This window comes from Phodopus roborovskii, unplaced genomic scaffold (assembly GCF_943737965.1).
Source record: "Phodopus roborovskii unplaced genomic scaffold, PHOROB, whole genome shotgun sequence".
Taxonomy (NCBI): Eukaryota; Metazoa; Chordata; class Mammalia; order Rodentia; family Cricetidae; genus Phodopus; species Phodopus roborovskii.
Window position 1 is genome coordinate 4577527 of NW_026125506.1, and position 19588 is coordinate 4597114.

Consider the following 19588-nt stretch of genomic DNA (forward strand, 5'->3'; position numbering starts at 1 on the left):
AGGGGGCCTCGGCGGCGGCGGCGGTCGGAGCGGGGCGGGCGCGGCGGGGACCCAGGCTCATGGCGTTCGGGGCCGGCGGGGGGCGGCGGCGGCGGCGGTTCTCGGCCTTCATGGCGACATTTTTCCTCGTTTCCTTCCTCAGCTTCTCGAAATGGAAGGAGAAGCGGCTCGCGGGGCTTGGGGCCCGGCGGCGGCGGAGGCCGGACAGGCGGCGGCGGCGGCGGCGGCGGCGGCCGGGGCTCGCAGGTCCGGGCCGGGCCTGGCGGGCGGGGCGGGGCGGGGCGGAGGCTGCGGGGGCGCGGGGTGCGGGAGGGTCGCGAGCCCCGCCGGCCGGCCGGCCGGACACGCTCTCCCGCCGCGGGGCAGGAGAGACGGCTGGCTGCCTCGGTGTCGGCGACCGGGGTCTCCGACACAGCGACCGACACTCGCCTCTGCGCCGAGGCCGAGCTGCTCCGGGAATGGCGACGAGTCGCCAAACAGCATCTCCAAGAACCCGGATGGACTATTTATATAGTCGCCCAGAGGGAGCGGTGCGTTCTGGGAAGTGTAGTTTTCGCCTACATCCGGGTCCTGTAATGGCTCCCTCCCATACCCCCTAGGGGGACCGACCGCCTTAAGACTTGTTCTTCCCGATGCCGTCTCTCTCCCCTTGTATGTCTCCCCTCCCTCACGTCTTTCCTCCTTCCTTCTTTTTTGAGACGGTGTTTCACTAGGTAGCCCTAACTGGAACAGAACTCATTGTGTGGGCCAGGCTGCCTTCAAATTCACACATTTTCCTGCCTCTGTGTGTGTGTGTGCGTTTGTGTGTGTGTGTGTGTGTGTGTGTGTGTGCATTTTCCTGTGTGTGTGTGTGCATTTTCCTGTGTGTGTGTGTGTGTGTGTGTGTGTGTGTGCGCGCGCGCGTGTGCATTTTCCTGCCTCTTTGTGTGTGTGTGTTTAAGGGGTATGGGTACCAAGCAAACACATGGTGCACACATAGCGGCAAAACACTCAAACACAAAAAATTTTTAAAGTGCACAGGAGACAGAGATGGGGAAATCGCCAGGCACACTGGCTGAAATGTCGAGTCCACCTGGAGACCCTGATTCAGTAGAGTGTGCGGAGTCATGGAGGAAGACACCCAGCACAGCCTCAGAACACCACGTGTGTGAAAGCATTCGTAACCCATGCATGCCGCATTCACACGTGAAAACCAGTAAGAAAGAAACAATGTGATACAGTTCAGTGAGGATATGCAGAGGCTCCGATAGAAAAGCACCCACAGTTGGGAGGGTTACAGGAGGGCTTCTTAGAAATGCTGGGGGGGGGAGGACATGCACACAATCAGGTTTTCGGGGGGGGAGGACATGCACACAATCAGGGTTTCGGGGGGGAGGACATGCACACAATCAGGTTTTCGGGGGGGAGGACATGCACACAATCAGGGTTTCGGGGGGGAGGACATGCACACAATCAGGGTTTCGGGGGGGAGGACATGCACACAATCAGGGTTTCGGGGGGGAGGACATGCACACAATCAGGTTTTCTACCCCCAAGCTCCTTACTCCCACAGCTGATTAGTGGAATTTTAGCAATTGTGTCCAGATGACAGCCAGATTGACACATGCCTGGAGTCCCAGCACTCAAACCAAAACAGGAGGTATAGAAACTGGCAGGCTAGCCTGTGCTGTGTAGTGAGACCAGGTCGCATGTAAGAGGGAAAGACAGTGTAGTGTAGCAGAAGGTTAGTGTGTGGATAAAGCTCGGGGTTTGATCCCCACTATCATGAGGGGCTAAGAATAACAAGGACCAGGAGAGATGGCTCAGTGGCTAAGAGACTGCTGTTCTCCAGGGGACCGGAGTTCTTACCGAGTCAGGCAGCTCCCAGCCACCTGGAACTCCAGCTCCAGGGGATCCAATGCTCTCGCATAGTCTGTAAAGACACCTGAACTCAGGTGCACAGACCCAACACAGGTACACACACATACAACATCATTTATAAATAGTAAAAATAGGTCTTGAGGTAGAAGCATATAGCTCTAAGTTTCTGACTGGCCAGGCTTACATGGTAAGACAGTGTAAAAAAAAGGGGGGGGGGAGGGGAGGATGGAGAGATGGCTCAGCAGTTAAGAGCACTGGCTGCTCTTCCAGAGGACCTGGGTTCAGTTCCCAGCACCCACAGGGCAGCTCACAACTGTCTGTAAGTCTAGTCCCAGGGGATCTGACACCCTCATGCCAAAGAACATAAAATTAATTTAAAAAGCAGGAATTAGACTCTAATTTGAAATTCTCTGGTTCCTTATTATCATATAGTATATGAAATATATATATATATATATAAATGGAAGGGATCACAGTTTAAAGTGGATCACAGTTTAAATGAAGACCAATAGGAATATACTTTTCAGCTTTTTGTTTATTCCACTTTTATATGTATAGGCATTTTACTAGCTTGTATGTTTGTGAACCTACATGTGTGTGCCTAATGCTCATAGCGGCCGGAAGAGGTAACTCCATCTCCTGGCCCTAGAGATAAAGTACCATGTGGGTGCTGGGACTCGAACCCCCGTCCTCTAGTAGACCAGATAGTGATCTTAATTGTTGAGCTATCTCATCAGCCTCCTAGGCTTTTGTTTTTTTGAGACAGGGTCTCACTTTGTAGTCCTGGCTGGTCTGGAACTCTCTATATAAGCCAGTCTGGCCTCAAACTCACAAAAATCTACCTGTTTGTGTCTCCTGAGTGCTGGGGTTAAAGGTGTGTACCACCACAACCAGTAAAAGGGTTTTTAAACATTGTTACTCTATTTATGTGTGTATGTGTTATGTGTGTGAATGTGAGTACAGAGACAAGTGCCTTGGTTCACAGGTACAGTAAGAAATTCAGATTGTCATTTTTGGCAGGGAGCACCTTTATGCTCAGAGCCATTTCACTGGCCTACTAGAATCATTTAGAAAGATTCTCCTGTCCTGAGGCTGGAGAGATGGCGGCTGGCTCAGTGGTTAAGAGTTCTTGGCTGCTCTGGAAGTTGGCGTTTGGTTGCCAGCATCCATATTGTGTGGCTCCCAACCATCCCTAGTTAGTTTCAAGTGTCAGGAGCGCCCCCCCTCCCCCATGGCAACAAACACCCCCCGCCCCCCGCCCCCCCCATGGCAACAAACATGCATGGAGTGCATTTAAATACACGCATGCCAAATATCCACACACATAAAATAAAAATAAACCCGTTTCTCCCCTGAAATGCCCTCCATCAGCGTTTTGTCGTCATGTCCCATTCCGGGACTCACCCTGTAGGTAAGGCTGGCCTTGATTTTACAAGGATTCTCGGCTTCTGCCTCTGGAATGCTGGGATCTAAGGCGTGTGACACCGCGGCCTGTTTGACCTCACACGCTTAACATTCCTGCCTTGGGCTTCCAAACAATGATCTACCAAATTTTGTTTGGCTTTGCTCTTTTGTTTGTATGTGGCAAGGGATTTTGGGTATTAAACTTAGGACCTTGGACATGCTAGGCAAGAACTTTACCTCAATGTTTCTCTGCTTTTTATTTTGAGACAAGTTCTTGCTGAGGTGTCAATGCTAAGCATCCAGTCAAATATCTGGGATTACTGAGCTTCACTATCATGTCCAGCTTTCTTTACTCTTGACAGACAGACAGACAGACATACAGACACACACACAGGGGCTCAGTTGGAAAATGTGATATCCAGAAAGAACAGCCCCAAATCCTAAGGTCCATTCTTACATATAAGTAGGTGTGCTGGGAGAACTAAAATTCAATGTTGAAACTTTATTTCACGTAACAAAGCCACAAGAATTCTAAGTGTGTGGATGAATAATTTCTTCCTTCTGTCATTCATAAAAATGGAAGAGAGGGGCAGAGAATTCCAACGCTGTAGGTGTCCATCTGTCAGGCTATATAAAACCAGGAAGAGACTTTTCATTTCAAATTAGTTTCTTAGGATCCTTGGCGCTTTCTCCTTGTGAAATATTTACACAAAATATACATTTAAAAAGGGAATTAAAACAGAAACAGAAATTCAAGCAAAACTCAGTAGCCTCTATTCTTGCTTTAGCACAAGATAGTCTGTATTGACTTAACCTTTCCGGTCAAAAATAAAAGTGAAAAGGAGCCATGCCCAGCTACACAGACCTTTAACTCCCACCTGCCAGGAAGGTTAAAAGTTCAAAGCCTGTAGGGCAACAAAGTGAGTTCCAGGCCTCAACAACTTATCCAAAATCTACCTCGAAATAAAAGATAAGATAAAGATGGCTCTGTAGGTCAAAGTGCTTCCTGTGCAAACCGCAGGATCTGAGTTCAATTCCCAGAGCCCTGAAAGTCCACACCTGTGCTCTCTTTCTCTCATTCACACACACACACACACACACACACACACACGCACACACGCACGCACGCACGCACGCACGCACGCACGCACGCACACACCAAAAAGACACAAATAATGACATTTTAACAATCAAATGTGCCAGGCAGCGGTGGTGCACACCTTTTTCTTTCTTTTATTTTTTAATATTGTTTTTTCGAGACAGGGTTTCTCTGTCTCTTTGGAGACTGTCCAGGAACTAGCTCTTGTAGACCAGGCTGACCTCCAACTCACAGTACTCCATCTGCCTTTGCCTCCCGAGCGCTGGGATTAAAGGCGTGCACCACTACTGCCCGGCTGGTGGCGTATGCCTTTAAACTTAGCATTTGGGGGCAGAGGCAGTAGCAGGTGAGTCTCTGTGAGTTCGAGGACAGCCTGATCTACATAGTGAGTTCTAGAACAGCTAGGACTACACAAAGAAACCTTGTGTCAAAAAATCAAACAAACAAACAAGAAAAAAAAAACAACAAAAATAAGTACAATTAAAAAGCTCTAGGATTAAACTCGCATTGTGTGCCTCAGTACTCAGGAGGCAGGCGGGTCTCTGAGAGTTCAAGGTCAGTCAGGTCTACAAATTGAACTCCAGGGCAGCCAGACCTGTTACACAGAGAAACCCTGTCTCGAAAAAACAAAACCAAATAAAGAAAAAAAGTCATAGGATATAGTTCAGCAATACCACTTGGCCAAACACGCACAAGGACATGGGTTCAATTCCAAAGGCCACTAAAAACGGGTGGGAGTAGCATAGGTTGTTCTCAGCCCAGGATGAAACTGAACCAGCAACTCCACAATGGACTATGTAAGCTAGTTAGAGATTTAAAAAACGAGTGAGGCGCTAGGAAGACGGCTCACCTGTTATGATGCTACCACTCAGGGAAAACGCAGGAGTTGGATCACCAGCACCCGAGTCAGTAGGCTCACCTGCCTACAATTACAGCGCCAAGGTATCCGATGCCTGTGGGTCCCACAGACACCTGCAAGCTCATAATCATAGACACACAAGCACACACATATAAAATATATTACATATAATTACTTATATAATTAAAGACACACACACACACACACACACACACACACACACACACACACACAATCGCATAGTCTTGGTCTTTTAACTACAACGTTGCTTCAGTTTCAGCCAGATCCCGCACTAGAAAACATAGCTCTGGGGATGCAGAGGTACTGGTGGGCAGGATGGAAAGAAAGCCGCTGAAACACAACCAGGGCCTCACTCCGAGCTCTCCTCATTCCTGGTGAATTCTAAATTCCGTTAGGGAACGCAGGAGAGCCTTTCTTTCAGGTTTCCAAATCCTAGAGCCAGCATGACGCCTTAACAACTGGCGTTCTTTCCTTTTCTTTCTTTTTTTTTTTTTTTTTTTCCGGGCGCGTTCCACTAATATTGTCTCCTGCCGGCAGCCGTCACGCGGCTGCCGGTGACGTGACCCTGCGTGCCGGGGCGCCGCGGTTTCAAGATGGCTGCCCCCAGGAGCTGCGGGCTGTGGCGCCAGGGCCGCGGCGGGTGGTGGCGGGCAGCGGCGGGCTGCAGGCTCCCCGGGTCGCACAGGCCCTGGCCCCGAGCCTCGCCCAGCGCGCGGCCCCTGTCCCACGAGCGGCCAGCCGCGGAAACGCACTTCGGGTTCGAGACTGTGTCGGAGGAGGAGAAAGCGGGCAGAGGTGAGCGCGCGGGCGGGCGCGCGGGCGGGGCCAGCGTGGCGTCGCCTCGGCCTCCTTTGTCCCACGCAGGGTTGATTCAGTGTCCTGCTGGCCCCGGGGCTGTGGCGCTCGCAGCCCCCGGCGCTGACTTCCGTCCGGCGCACCCAGCGCCCGGCCCCGCTCCCGCTCCCCGCCCCCCGCTCCCGGGTCCCCGCTCCCCGCCCCCCGCTCCCCGCTCCCCGCCCCCGCTCCCCGCTCCCGGGTCCCCGCTCCCGGGTCCCCGCTCCCCGCCCCCCGCTCCCCGCTCCCCGCCCCCCGCTCCCCGCCCCCGGCTCCCGGGTCCCCGCCCCCCGCTCCCCGCTCCCCGCCCCCCGCTCCCCGCCCCCCGCTCCCCGGCCTCAGTTTCAGCAGCTGGGGGCGCGGGCTGGGGGCGCTACAGCCTCGCGCGCCCCCCCTTTTTGAGTTTTGATTTTTTTTTTTCTTTTTTGGACTTCCCTGTGTCTCTCTGTGTCACCTTGATTGTCCTCGAACTTGACGTGTAGACCAGGCTGACCCAGAACCGCCTCTGCCTCTTGAGTGCTGGGATCAAAGGCGAGCGCCACCAAACCCGCGTCGCCCCTCACCTCTCCTCAGCTTCGAGGTTGTCATTTGCCAGGCGTCGTGTAGACACCCCCTCCCCCCATTTCTCACTGTCCTTCCCCACTAGTGACTATTTAGTCCCTTTCTTAGGAAACACAGAGTTGAGTTAAGCAAAAACTTGCACAGTTTAAAATGGTAGTCGGGCTGGGAATGTAGCTCGGTTGGTAGAGTTCTTGCCTCTCACTCCCGCTGCTCGGTTCGATCCCCAGAGCCACATAACTCGCGAGTGGTGGGTGTATAAACTTGTGATCCCAGCACTTGGAAGGTGGATGCAGGAGGATTAGAAGTTGACTATATCTTGAATTTGAAGCCAGCCTCAGATAACGAGAGCCTGTGTTTACAGAGACACACACAAAGTTGCTAGTAAGTGAGAGAACACACACACACACACACACACACACACACACACACGAGCTAGAAGCAAGCTGATCTTTGTGATTTCAGGGTTGGATGTGGTGGTGCACACTGTTAATCCCAGCACTTGGGAGCCAGAGCTCCAGGCCAGTCTGGTCTACAAAGTGAGTCCCAGTACAGCCCGGACTGTTGTTACACAGAGAAACCCTGTCTTGAAAAACAAACACACACACACATATATGTATATATGTGTGTGTGTGTGTGTGTATGTATGTATATATATATATATATATATACATGCCAAACAAATGGGATTTCACTAACATTTTAAAATCTTGATTTAAAAAGTTTAAATCCCAAGAAAAATTATAATCACTGAGAATAAAACTGTTTCAGTAAGAACCCTTTTAATGGGATTTCTAAACAATTCTACTATATTTGTATTGGTGTGTGTGGGTGTGTCTGTGGGCTCAGTGGAGGTCAGAGGACAACTTGTAGGAATCCTCTCCTTTGCTCAAACTCACACCTTCAGACTTGGAGGCAGGTGCTCCTCCTCCCACTGAGCCTCCCTGACCCCGGCAGGTGCTCCTCCTCCCACTGAGCCTCCCTGACCCCGGCAGGTGCTCCTCCTCCCACCGAGCCTCCCTGACCCCGGCAGGTGCTCCTCCACCCACTGAGCCTCCCTGACCCCGGCAGGTGCTCCTCCTCCCACCGAGCCTCCCTGACCCCGGCAGGTGCTCCTCCTCCCACCGAGCCATCTCCCTGGCTCTATGATTTTTTATTTCCTCTGAAATATGGTGAACCTGGTTGACACAACCCTTATGCCTCACCTAGGTTAGGAAGTTTAGCCTCACACAGCTCTGCTGTGTATCTGCAGGCTCTGGGGCACAGCTGTCTGTGTCCTCAGTCACCTCTTCTGCTAGTGACTGCACCGACACGCATTCACGCTCTGCTCCCTCCGGGGCCCCTCTCCCTTTGTGTGATGTACCCTTCGCTGCTGCTGCTGCTGCTGCTTGCTGGCCTTTTCCCCTTCGGCAGCACTTGGGATTAAATTAAATTCAGGGCCTCGGTCACGCTCACTGATCTCCACACTCATTCCCCTGGTCTCTCGGTTTTGTTGCTCAGTTTCCTCATTTATGTAAGCATGCCGCACGGATTTGTCACCAGGAGACAAGGAAACGGTAGAAGTATCATGAAGTTCTATGCCCTGGCATGAATGAGTATCCAGTGATGAACTGATCTGTGATGATGACACTCCCCAGCCTGCAGTCTATGAAGTTGATGGCACGGCTGGTCACTGATTATGACATACACCCCTTATCTCCTAATGAGTCATGGAATCATTGGCATACTCATGGTCACCATGTTTGAACGGTGATGTTGGACTTTAGGAAAGAGGTTGGCTTCTCTTGTGGACCTTTAAGCATTTGATGCACGGTGGTGTTGGGGTCTGGGGAAACCATTTGGTGACAGGGTTCTTACCTAGCAGCACGTGCAAGGCTTCAGGTTCAATCCCCAGCACCCCAAAAGGTGCATCTTGGGTACCAAGCATTGCAGCTTAGCGTCACCTTGCCAAGACAGGCACTTTCTAGAGGGAAAGCCTCCCTTTGTGTTTTTCATTCAGATTTTCCTCCCCATGTCCATCCTGGTCATAACTGTCTGTCCCATGCCAGTCTATCAGGTGTTCGAGAGTGTAGCCAAGAAGTATGACGTGATGAATGATATGATGAGTCTCGGCATCCATCGAGCTTGGAAAGATTTGCTGATCCAGAAAATGCACCCACTGCCTGGGACCCAACTGCTCGATGTGGCTGGAGGTACAGGTAATGTCCTGCGTGACGTCCCTGGGGAAGGCTGAGCATCCTGTTACACCTATTTGCTGATGAACTGGGCTGCCACAGCTGCCATTAGGCCAACGGTGGTGACTGAAAGATCCCTGTGCATCCAGCCTGAGAAAGGGCAGGTGCCTGTCCAGAGCAGCTTTGCACCTGGTACCTTTCTGAGAAAGGATTTTATAAACTAAGAATTGTTCTGTGACATTTCATCATCTGAATGACTGTTCTGTCTCTGGACTACAGATTCTGACTACTACCCTGTGTCAAAAACCACACAGATAGGGGCTGGAGGGACAGCTCAGTGGTTAAGAGCACATACTGCTCTTGCCGAGGACCCAGGTTTGGTTCCCGGCACCCATGCCAGGTGGCTCACAATTGGCTGTAACTTTCGCTGCAGGGAACTTCTGGACTCCACAGGCACTGCACGAACCCCCACACAGACACAAGTGTACACATGGTCAAAATAAAACCCTAAAAATAATAAGCTGGGAGCGAGTGGCACACACCTTTATTCCCAGCACTCAGGAGGCAGGGGCAGACAGATCCCTGAGTACAAGGCCAGCTAGGGCTACACAGAGAAACCCTGTCTCAAAAAAACAAAACCCCACAAGGAAGAAGCCTGTTAATAAAAACCAGACAAATAGAGCTGGAGATGTGGCTTGGTTGGTGGAGAGCTGGCGCACGTGAGACTCTGGGTTCACTCCGCAGCACCCGTAACCATGACTGCAGTGCACACTCACAGTCTTCCCCTTCAGAAGGTGGAGGCACAGCAAATCTGAGGACAGCCGAGATTACATGAAGCCCACCCCATCTCAGAAAACTAAAGCGCAACCACGGTATTAATAGAACACACGCTTGGGAGTAAGGCGCAGCTTGGCGGAAGAGCGCCTACCCGGGTTCAAGCTTGAGACCCTGGTCTCACTGTCACACAACACAGGTCGGCTGTGGGTGCCGTTCCAGGGGCCCGTGCCTGAGTCTAGATTGGGAACCTATGGTGCCAAAGGCATCTTACACTGCTTATAGAAGTCTTTGTGTTTTACAGACAGTGGGTCGGGCCTTACTATGCTGCCTGGCTGCCTGGGACTTGCTGTGTAGATCCCGCAAGCCCCCCAAGCCTTCTTGTGCCTTCCAGGGAGTTTGTAGTGGGCATGTTCTGCCATGAGTGGCCCCGTGTGTGTGTGTGGGGGGGTGTGTGTGTGGGTGTGTGTGCGCGCTGAGTGTCCTGTATCACAGGCTGACTTAAACTCATCATGTAGCTGTGGCTGTGAGGCTGACCTGACCCTCTTCCCCGCCCCCATAGTGCTGTGATTGCAGCACGCTCTGCCATGCTTGGCGTATGCCATACTCCGTTCTAGCACGGGGCCCTCAATTTGTGCATGCTAGGCCAGCACTCTCCCAGCTGAGCCTCACCTGAAGCCCTTAGTGGGAGAATCCTTCTAAACACCAGTTGTGTGGTGGTGCACATATAATCCCAGCACTCAGGGTGGAGGCGTGAGGACCAGGAGTTCAAAACCATCCTTGGCTACTGGGTGAGCCCAGGGCCACACTGAACTACATGAAAGAGTAGCAGAAAAGAAATGGAGGGGAGAGGGGGGAGTGATGGGGTGCGTCTGTGATCCCAGCTCAGGAGAGTAAAGCATGAGGGCCAGGAGTTGAAGGCCACCCTGAACAATACAGACACACCCTTGCGGGGTGGGAGTGGGGACCCTGTTTTTGTCGAAAGGAGCAGTGCGCCCTTCCTGAGTCACATCCCTCTCCTCTGCTCTTTGGGGCCTGGGATACTGGCTGTTGGGTTTCATTTGTGCCTTTCCTTCTGTTGGCTTCCCACAGGCGACATTGCCTTCCGGTTCCTTAGTTATGTGCAGAAACAGCACCAGAGAAAACGGAGGAGACAGTTACGGGCCCAGCAGAATTTATCCTGGGAAGAAATTGCCAAAAGGTACCAGAATGAAGATGATCCCTTGGGAGGCTCCCTTGTCACGGTCTGTGACATCAACAGGGAGATGCTAAAGGTCGGGAAGCAGAAAGCCTTGGACCAAGGACACACAGCTGGTAAGTCCCTCAGCACACACGGGCATCATTTGCAAGTTTACAAAGGAAGGCGATTGCACATCAGATTCTGGAGTGTCTTACGTTCCAGCCCCTGGACGTGTGAGCAATCGGCAGGTATGGGAGAAGCCTCTGTGGCTGAGCGCGGCTCATAGGTGTGGTCCAGAATCGGGGCATCATGTTGAGCTTGATGAACAGTGCTGTGTAGCCCAGAGAGCTGAAGGATCTTGTTTTTTTTTTTAAACTTGTTACAGTTTTAAAAATTTGTATAGTGTTTTAAATTGCATGTATGTCTCTGCAGTATGTGGGTGTGTGGTGCCTGTAGAGGCCAGAAGAGGGCATCAGATCCCTAGACCTGGAGTTGTCAGCCAGCTGGGTGTTAGGAATCAAGCTGAGGCCCTCTGGGGGAGCAGCCGGTGCTCTTAACTGCTGAGCCCTCTCCCAGCCAATGTCACTTTTTAAAATTATGTTTGTTATGTAATTGGTTAGGGGGCACTGTGCTGGTGTCATAGTGCTCCTGTGGAGAGCAGAAGACAACTTGTGGGAGTTGGGAATTGAACTCACATCATTGGGGTTGGCAGCAATCACCTTTACCCACTGAGCTATCCCACTAGCCCTAAAAATCTTCCAAGTTGTTGGTTTCGTTGTTGTTTTATTTGAGAGAGGGTCTTAACTTTTATAGCTTTGTGTAGCCTGTAACTCACTCTATAGACCAGGGTGGCCTTGAACTCATAGTAGGAGCTTAAGTCACATAATTTTCCCTCCCTTTCTCCCTCCTTCCTTCCTCCCTCCTTCCTCCCTCCCTCCCTCCCTCCCTCCCTCCCTCCCTTCCTTCCTCCCTCCCTCCTTCCTTCCTTCCTTCCTTTCTCCCTCCTCCCTCCCTCCCTCCCTCCCTCCCTTCCTTCCTTCCCTCCCTCCTTCCCTCCCTCCTCCCTCCCTCCCTCCCTCCTCCCTCCCTCCCTCCCTCCCTTCCTTCCTCCCTCCCTCCTTCCTTCCTTCCTTCCTCCCTCCCTCCTTCCTCCCTCCCTCCCTCCCTCCCTCCCCCTCCCTCCCTCCCTCCCTCCCTCCCTCCCTCCCTCCCTCCCTCCTTCCTTCCTCAGGACTGGAGATTGAACTCAGGCTCTTATATATACTGACTGTGCTACTGCTGATTTTACTCCTAGCCATTGAATATTTCAAAATAGTTGCCTAGCCAACCATGGTGGAGCATACTTTTAATCCCAGAACTTGGAAGGCAAAACTAGGAAATCTTTGTGAGAACTCACAAACTGGTGAACCCCAGCTGGTCCAGGCTGAATAGTGAAACCATCTCGAACAACAACACAAGCTTGCCCTTAATGTTGGCAGGTTCACTGCTGACCCTGAATACTGCACCCTCTTGACAGCTGCCCAGCACAGGCCGCCAGAGAGACAAGGGCAAATTGCAAAAATGTCCTCTGTCAACGCTCTGGGCGACCTCGGCATTCCTCCCCTCCATGACTGTCTGGTTATTTTAGGCCGATTCTTCTCTTCCTCCTCCTCACACGCCAAGGAGCTGCCTAGACGGGCTACAGCCCACTTGGCCTTCACAATGAAGGGCTCCTTTGTTAGCTGTCTCTAGCAAAGAAAGGCGCTATGTGTCTTACTCCTACTGACAAATGTATCTCCCTTCTCTGGTGCTCGGCCATAAAGGATGGAGAACAAACAGTAAAAGGATAGGTAATGTTCCATTTCTGGGACTGTCTCCTCCATAGTGTAGCTCTGAACCTGCTTAGGAATTCATTGTTGTTTGAGACAAGATGTCAAGATATCACGTTACCCAGGCTAGCTGTCAAGGCTGTCCTTGAGCCGATACCAGGTCCTCTATCTGCCTGATTATGAAATGAAAAAGTAAAGCCACTTACGGTCTTTAAGCTAGGGCTGGAGAGATGGCTTGGTGACTGGGAGCTTACTCTTTCAGTGGCTTCCCAGCATCCAAACGCCGGCTTAGAGCTGCCTAAAACTCCAATTCCAGAGTCTTCAGCACCCTCTCCTGACCTCTGTGGGCTCTTGTACATATGTGGTGCACTTACATATATATATATCAGGTACACTCACACATACACACACACACAAACAAAGCAAAACAAAAAAACCCTTTGACGCTGGGCGTGCCACGGAATCCACAGGTTCACCGCCCCTCTGGTGCATGGGAGGTGGCCACCTAGACTTACACTGGGACTGCTTTTGACTTCCAGGACTTGCCTGGGTACTGGGAGATGCTGAAGAGATGCCCTTTGATGATGACCAATTCGACGTGTACACCATTGCTTTTGGGATCCGGAATGTCACACACATTGACCGGGTATGAACAAGTGTATGGTCAGGACGCATGTGACTTTGAGATAGCAGTTTCCCTGGAGTGGACCTGCCCCATGTGAGGACAGGGAGATTCTTTCCTGGTCCCTGTACTTAAGAGGAGGTTTCCTCCTCCTCTTCCTCCTCCTTGATATATTTGGTGTGTGTGTGTGGTGGTGTATATTGTATATGTGCTGGTATACTGGCCCTGGGAAGTATGGCTTTTACATAGGTTCTGAGGGCTATCTTCATAGCCCTCTTCTCTTATTCATTAATGTATGTGTGTGTGTGTGTGTGTATATATGTGTGTATGTATGTGTATGTATGTATATGTGTGTATAGGTATGTGTGTGTATGTATGCATATGTGTATGTGTGTATGTATGTATACATTGTGTATATATGTATGTGTGTGTGTATATGTGTGTGTATGTGTGTGTGTATATATGTATGTGTGTATGTATGTATGTGTGTGTGTGTGTGTTTGTGTGTAGCTGTGTGAGTCTATGTACATCATGTTCATACCAAGCGCCCTTGGAGGCCAGAGTGTTAGATCTTGCGGGGCTGGAGTTATAGGAAGTTAGAAGCCATGCTGGGAACTTGAGCCTGGGTCCTCTGTGTGAGCAGTGAGTGCTCTTAGCCACTGAGCCCCCATCTCCAACCCCAGGGCTTTCTTCTAAGTTGCCACAAAATTGAGCCAGACTCGCAGACCAGCTCTGGGCTGCTCAGGTTGGTACTCACATTCTCTTGGTGGCTGGCCTGGCCTTGGACTTGGCATTTCCTGTTTCCTCTTGTGAAGCTGTGTGAGCATACAGGTCAGAGGCGTGGCCAGACACGAGAATACTCACTCGGTGCTGTGCGGGCACAGGGGAGAACCATGCTCCTGTTGCTCCTGTACAGAGGGAAGAGAATGTTCATTTCTCAATGGGATTTGGCGCTTTATTTTCTTCTGAACATTCTGTCCAACATTTAAAGACCATTTGCAAGAAACTGGCTGCTTCTCAGTGCTGTGGGCCCCAGTGTCTGACTCCTCCACAGGGTAGGACTTTGTTTGCAGTGATTGCTCTGGTTTGAATATAGGACTCTCCTAGAGCTCTGAGGTTCACACTATTGCCAGGAGCTGTGGGCCTTTAGGAGGGGCCTTGTGGGAACCCCATAGACCAGTTGAGTGTGTGCAAGCCTCCTGGCAGTTTGGGGGCCCTGACCGTCAGCACTTCTCTAAGCGCTCTCATCCCCCTCCCTCCCCACCCCTGTTTTTGTGTCTCCCTCTCTCCCTTCCTTTCCCCTCTCTGTCTCCTCTGTCCCTCTCTGTGTGTCATTACTTGGAAACGAAGATCAAAAGTGCAGGATAAAAGCACTTGCTGCCAAACCTAGGAAATACAGAAGAAAGTATCAGCTCCTGCAAATCGTTCTCTGACCTCTACATGTGCTCATGTATGTGCACACATGCACGCACACACGCTACATATATAAGTGTAGGTATAGATGTATAGATATAGATACGTATGTATACACGTAGAGTGTGTGTATGTAGTTTGTTTTTTTGAGACAAGTTTCCACATGTAGCCTTGGCATAGAACTTGCTATCTATGACTTACTGGGTAGATCAGGCTACCCTGGAATTCAGGGATTCACCGGCCTCTGCCTCCCAAGTGCTGAGCTTAAAGGTATGTGCCACTACACCCAGCTGTATTTTTTTAATTAAAAAAAGATAAAAAAGCACTTTGAAGGCAGGCGTGGTAGCATTTGGCTATATTTTGAACACTTTGCAAAAGCAGGAGGATTGCTTTAAGTTTGAGGCCTGTTCTACATAGTGAATTTCAGGCCAGCAAGACCTATGTAGTAATATCCTATCTCGAAAGAACAAATCCTCGTTTTGTTTTGAAGCAGGGTCTCACTGTGTAGCCCAGGCTGTCTTTGAACTTGTACCCATCCTGTTTCTAGCATTTGGGAAAGTGAAACACGCACACTGGTGATTTTGTATGTGTCTGTGTTGCTTAAGATTGAACCAGGGCTTTTACACATGCTCATTCATAATCTCATTAACTTAAGCTTGCCTTAAACTCACCCTGTAGCCTAGGCTAGCCTTGAACTTACATTCTTCTGTGCCATCTCCCAAGCACCTGGGGTGACAGGCCTGGGCCACTAGTCAGGTTTATATGGTGATTTTCCTCCATGTTATCACATAGAACTCTTAGTTTGTCCCTTGACAATAGCTGAATCGATTCTGTTTGTGCAGATTTCCCATGGTGCTTACCAGGCTCTCCATGATTAAAGATGTGCCACATACGGTGAATTACTTACGTACCTGTCATTTTCCGTCTGCCTGCATCAGCACCTTCCTCTAGGCATGGGCAGTAAGTGCCTGTGGCATGGGTGATTCCTGCATTGCAACCCCTGAGGACATAGACGTTTATGGACACTGCTGCAGTGCACACTCACACTAACCCAGCCTCTGCCCCTTGGAATTGCAGGGAGGTCTGCTGAGTGATTCCTTCTCTCTGCCCCTTGGAATTGCAGGGAGGTCTGCTGAGTGATTCCTTCTCGCTCCTTTAGGCACTCCAGGAAGCACATCGGGTCCTAAAGCCAGGAGGACGGTTTCTCTGTCTGGAGTTTAGCCAAGTGAACGATCCCCTCATATCCAGGTCAGCGCTGGTAACAGGGCTTTATATAGTGAGTTCCAGGCCATGCTAGTCTACAGAGTGAGGCTCTATCTCAGACCCACCAGCCAGCCAAAACCTTAACATCAGGACATCTTACAGAGGAGCCCGGATTGTGTCACAGGCTGGGTGGATGGAGCAGGCTCCTTGATGCAGGCATCAGGGACAAAGTTAACTGCCTCTGCTCTGGTTTTGTGCAGGTCTGTCACTTGCCATGGGCCTCTTGGTCTGCTTGCCTTGTTTCAGGCACTTCGCTTGACCCTTATAGACAGGAGTCAGTGACTCCTGGCTTAAACCGTCTCACTTACTGTTTAAAGGATGGATCCAAGTACATTTTTGTAAAAAAAAGATTTTTGTTGTTATTCTTTTTGAGACAGGGTTTCCCTGGATAGCCCTGGCTGTCCTGGAACTCTATGTAGACCAGGCTAGCCTCAAACTCAGAGGTCTGCCTGCCTCTGCCTCCCAAGTGGTGCAGTTAAAGGGGTGTAGTGACATGCCTGGCTACAGTAAGCACTCTTAACCACAGCCATCTTTGGTAGCCCCCACTTTTCTTTACATTATGAGTGGAGGCACCAGGGAGTACGTCCAGAGTCCACCCTAATCTTAATCTTTGCCTTTGTCACTATTTTTGTTTTTTTAGGCTTTATGATCTGTACAGTTTCCAGGTCATCCCTGTCATTGGAGAGGTCATTGCAGGAGACTGGAAGTCCTATCAGTACCTTGTGGAAAGTATTCGGAAGTTCCCTAATCAGGTACAGAGCTTTTGTAACTCAGAGTGGAGGCCTTGAGCTTGAAACCCAAGCCTTCCATGTGCCTTTTCTTATGTTTTAGGAAGAGTTCAAGGAGATGATTGAAGATGCAGGCTTTCAGAAGGTGACCTATGAAAGCCTGACCTCTGGGATTGTGGCCATTCATTCTGGGTTCAAACTGTAGCTTCCTTCTGTCGTGCAGCACAAACCAGTCCTGCCGAGGCCTGGAAATGGAAAAGACTCTCCCTGACGAGACAGTCTGAGCGTCTACTTCATCTTAGGCTCTAACACCTTGGACTCTGTCTGCATTGACCAGTCTGGAAAAGGAAGGCACAAACCCTTGCCATTTTTTGCAGCTCATTAGCAGCTGCACAGGTGGCCTTTGGCCTTCTTTCTCCCAGGAGGGTCTGGCCTGGTTTTGTTGAACTCCCACTAACAATCGTCTGTGCACTGTGGAGTCAGATAGAAGCAGCACTCACAGTTCTGAAGCTTCCTGGTAGCATCTCTATCACAGATGCGTTCCAGAGGGATAATGGATCCCTGGAAGCTCAGGATGGTCTGAACCAGCCCTTCATCCAAGGCCGACAATTAGAAACTTGGGCTGGCGAGGTGCTGATGGCGAGCACATTAGAACCCGGGCCCAGGGTGTAGCTCAGCAGCAGAGCACGTGCTTAGCCTGGCAAGGCCCTGGGTTTGGTGTGAAGCAGTAAAGCTTATAGTTTGGGTGCTGTTTGCTTCTCTTTCTTGGAGGAGACACAAAGGCATTACATCAGTGTCCTGTCAGGGCTCAGTCACCAAGACACCGTCCTCAGTGTCCATCATCAGGAGAGTCAGTGCTAAGCCTTGGTAAACAGCTCGTCAGAATACATTTATACATGCTTACAGCAAAAAGGGAAAGGAAGGGACAAGGTTGGGGACCCTGTAGGAGCTGTCACCCCCTGCTCTTGCAAACCCAGTTTGGTTTCCAGCACCCACACGGTGTTCACAATCACCTGTAACTCATGCTAGGGGGCCCAGTGCCCTCTTTCAACTTCTGTGGGTGCTGTGCACACGCATACATGCAAGCAGTTATACACACACAGTAAAATAAATGTAAGCTAAGAAGTACATGTATGTGTGAGTCCTGACTGTGGCACAAAACTGCACTGTCAGCACGCAGGTGCGGGACTACCGCAAGCCAACCCTGCCAGCTAGAGCTGTGTACTATCTCAAAAAAGTAAAATAAAGCCTTGTGTCCATCCTGCCCCTGCCCATATTCCAGAGTGTGTCTAGGCATTGTGTCTGTACTGTCCAGTGTGAGGCTCACAGGGTTCGTGTGTGGTTTGAAAACAATGCTCAGTATTAAGAACCCCTGCTAAGAAAGTTCAGGTGTGCCAGTACACACTCGCAGCCGCACACTCAGGAGGCAGAGGCAGGAGGGTGTCTTAGTTCAAGGCCAGCCAGGGATACAGAGAAACCCTGTCTCCAAAACATGACAACAAAGAGCTATCCAAAAGGCCCAGCACATTAGGGGACATCTATAGCTCTCACAAGACCGTCTGTCACCGCAGCTTCCAGACGGCCAACTACAGATAGAACAGCAGAGAGCACCCGAGAAAACGCTGCACCTTAAAGAATTCATTCTTCAGCCAGCTGGAGCCTGCTGGCTTTTAAATTAACAGGGAGGAACAGGCACTGAGATACTCCATAAACCATCCAACCTATTTTATTTCTATAGCAACATGTTTTCTCATCTGAACCTGAAAATGAAAGTTAAAAGCTACCAGCCTTCTTGACAGGAAACACAGGCCAGATCAAATTAGAACAGAACTCTTCTCAGTGTCCAGCCTTGGTGTCTTGCTAATTAGCTCTAGGGACTTGCTAGAGACATCTGGTTTTGATGGCCAAATTCCCGTCAGGTTTCAAATAAAAACAGCCAGTCACAAAGAGGGAAATACCTCTGTGCTCAAAAAGTACAAATCTGAATTACCCTAACTAGTCTCCTGCTCCAAAATACCCCATGTTTTCTGCAGATAAAAGGGAACACAGGTCAGCTGTCAACAGAAACTAATACAACCAGGAGGGGTGTTGCGTATCTGCAACCCCAGGACTTGGCAAGTGAACAAGATTGGTTAGAGGTTATCCTCAGCTACATTGTGAGTTTTAGGTCAGCCTGGGCTGCAAAAGACAGTCACAAAAATCAAACAGGCATGGAACAGATCTGATTGTACATGGTGTTGCCCAGTTATCCTGACTTCCACACATGTACAAGAACAGTGAAGATGTTTCATGCCTCTTCTCAGAATTCCTGCAGGAAAAAAAAACAAATCTAACCAAGTTCAGTAGAGAAGGACCTGTCAAAGCTGTAATTGACCTGATAAAATCACATGGAGGATCTGTCAGTCAAGTCTGCCACTGTTCTGTCAAACAGGCTGCTTAGAAACCTCAATCACATTTAAACCAGAGTTATTATCTTGTGACAATGGAAAAGAGCCCTGATGTACTTCCCCCAGGCGCCTGGGGCTCGGTTCTCAGCCTGTAGGGGTCTCCTATACATGCTTTTCTCTGAAATTGAACTCAGGAAGCCTTTGGTGAATACACTGACAGCTTTAGTGAGGTTCTTATGTGAAAACTTACTAATTGACTTCTGAGGACCGTAAGGAGAAAACACAGTGTAGGAGAGCTGAGTCACGTCCCTCTAACCCAGGAGAGCTGGGGTGACAGGGATGGAGCCTCAGAGCCCAAATCATCTGGAGAAACCAGCGCAGCCAGCCAAGCATTCCACCTTAAAAGTAGTACAATGTCTAATCCCAAAACACATGGAGTCCTCAACCCTAAATCCTGTGACCTATCAACTGCTTCAGCCCTACCCTGCTTGAACAAACTAGCACACATGCACATCTCCAACAGATTTATTTTCAAAGGAATAGCCTAAGGGAGAAAAAAACGGGGTACAGAAGTATGGACTAGAAAATAAATACAAATGTAAGC

The 19588-nt window shown here is 50.2% G+C and overlaps 1 protein-coding gene across 1 annotated transcript; it reads left to right on the forward strand.

Annotated features, from left to right (window-relative positions):
• The first annotated feature begins 5821 nt into the window (after window positions 1-5821).
• Coq5 (coenzyme Q5, methyltransferase) lies at window positions 5822-17820 on the forward strand. Its single transcript, XM_051176490.1, has 7 exons — window positions 5822-6038; window positions 8684-8833; window positions 10676-10897; window positions 13111-13217; window positions 15766-15854; window positions 16510-16621; window positions 16701-17820. The coding sequence occupies exons 1-7, from the start codon at window positions 5837-5839 to the stop codon at window positions 16800-16802; spliced, it is 984 nt and encodes a 327-aa protein (XP_051032447.1). The 5' UTR covers window positions 5822-5836; the 3' UTR covers window positions 16803-17820.
• The last annotated feature ends 1768 nt before the right edge of the window (window positions 17821-19588 follow it).

Excerpts from the sequence above, each read along its gene's own strand:
- Coq5 (XM_051176490.1), top strand. The coding sequence starts at position 5,837 with ATGGCTGCCCCCAGGAGCTGCGGGCTGTGGCGCCAGGGCCGCGGCGGG. Across the intron at positions 6,039-8,683 it reads GGAGGAGAAAGCGGGCAGAG|TCTATCAGGTGTTCGAGAGT; the intron begins GTGAGCGCGCGG and ends GTCCCATGCCAG. Across the intron at positions 8,834-10,675 it reads CGATGTGGCTGGAGGTACAG|GCGACATTGCCTTCCGGTTC; the intron begins GTAATGTCCTGC and ends GGCTTCCCACAG.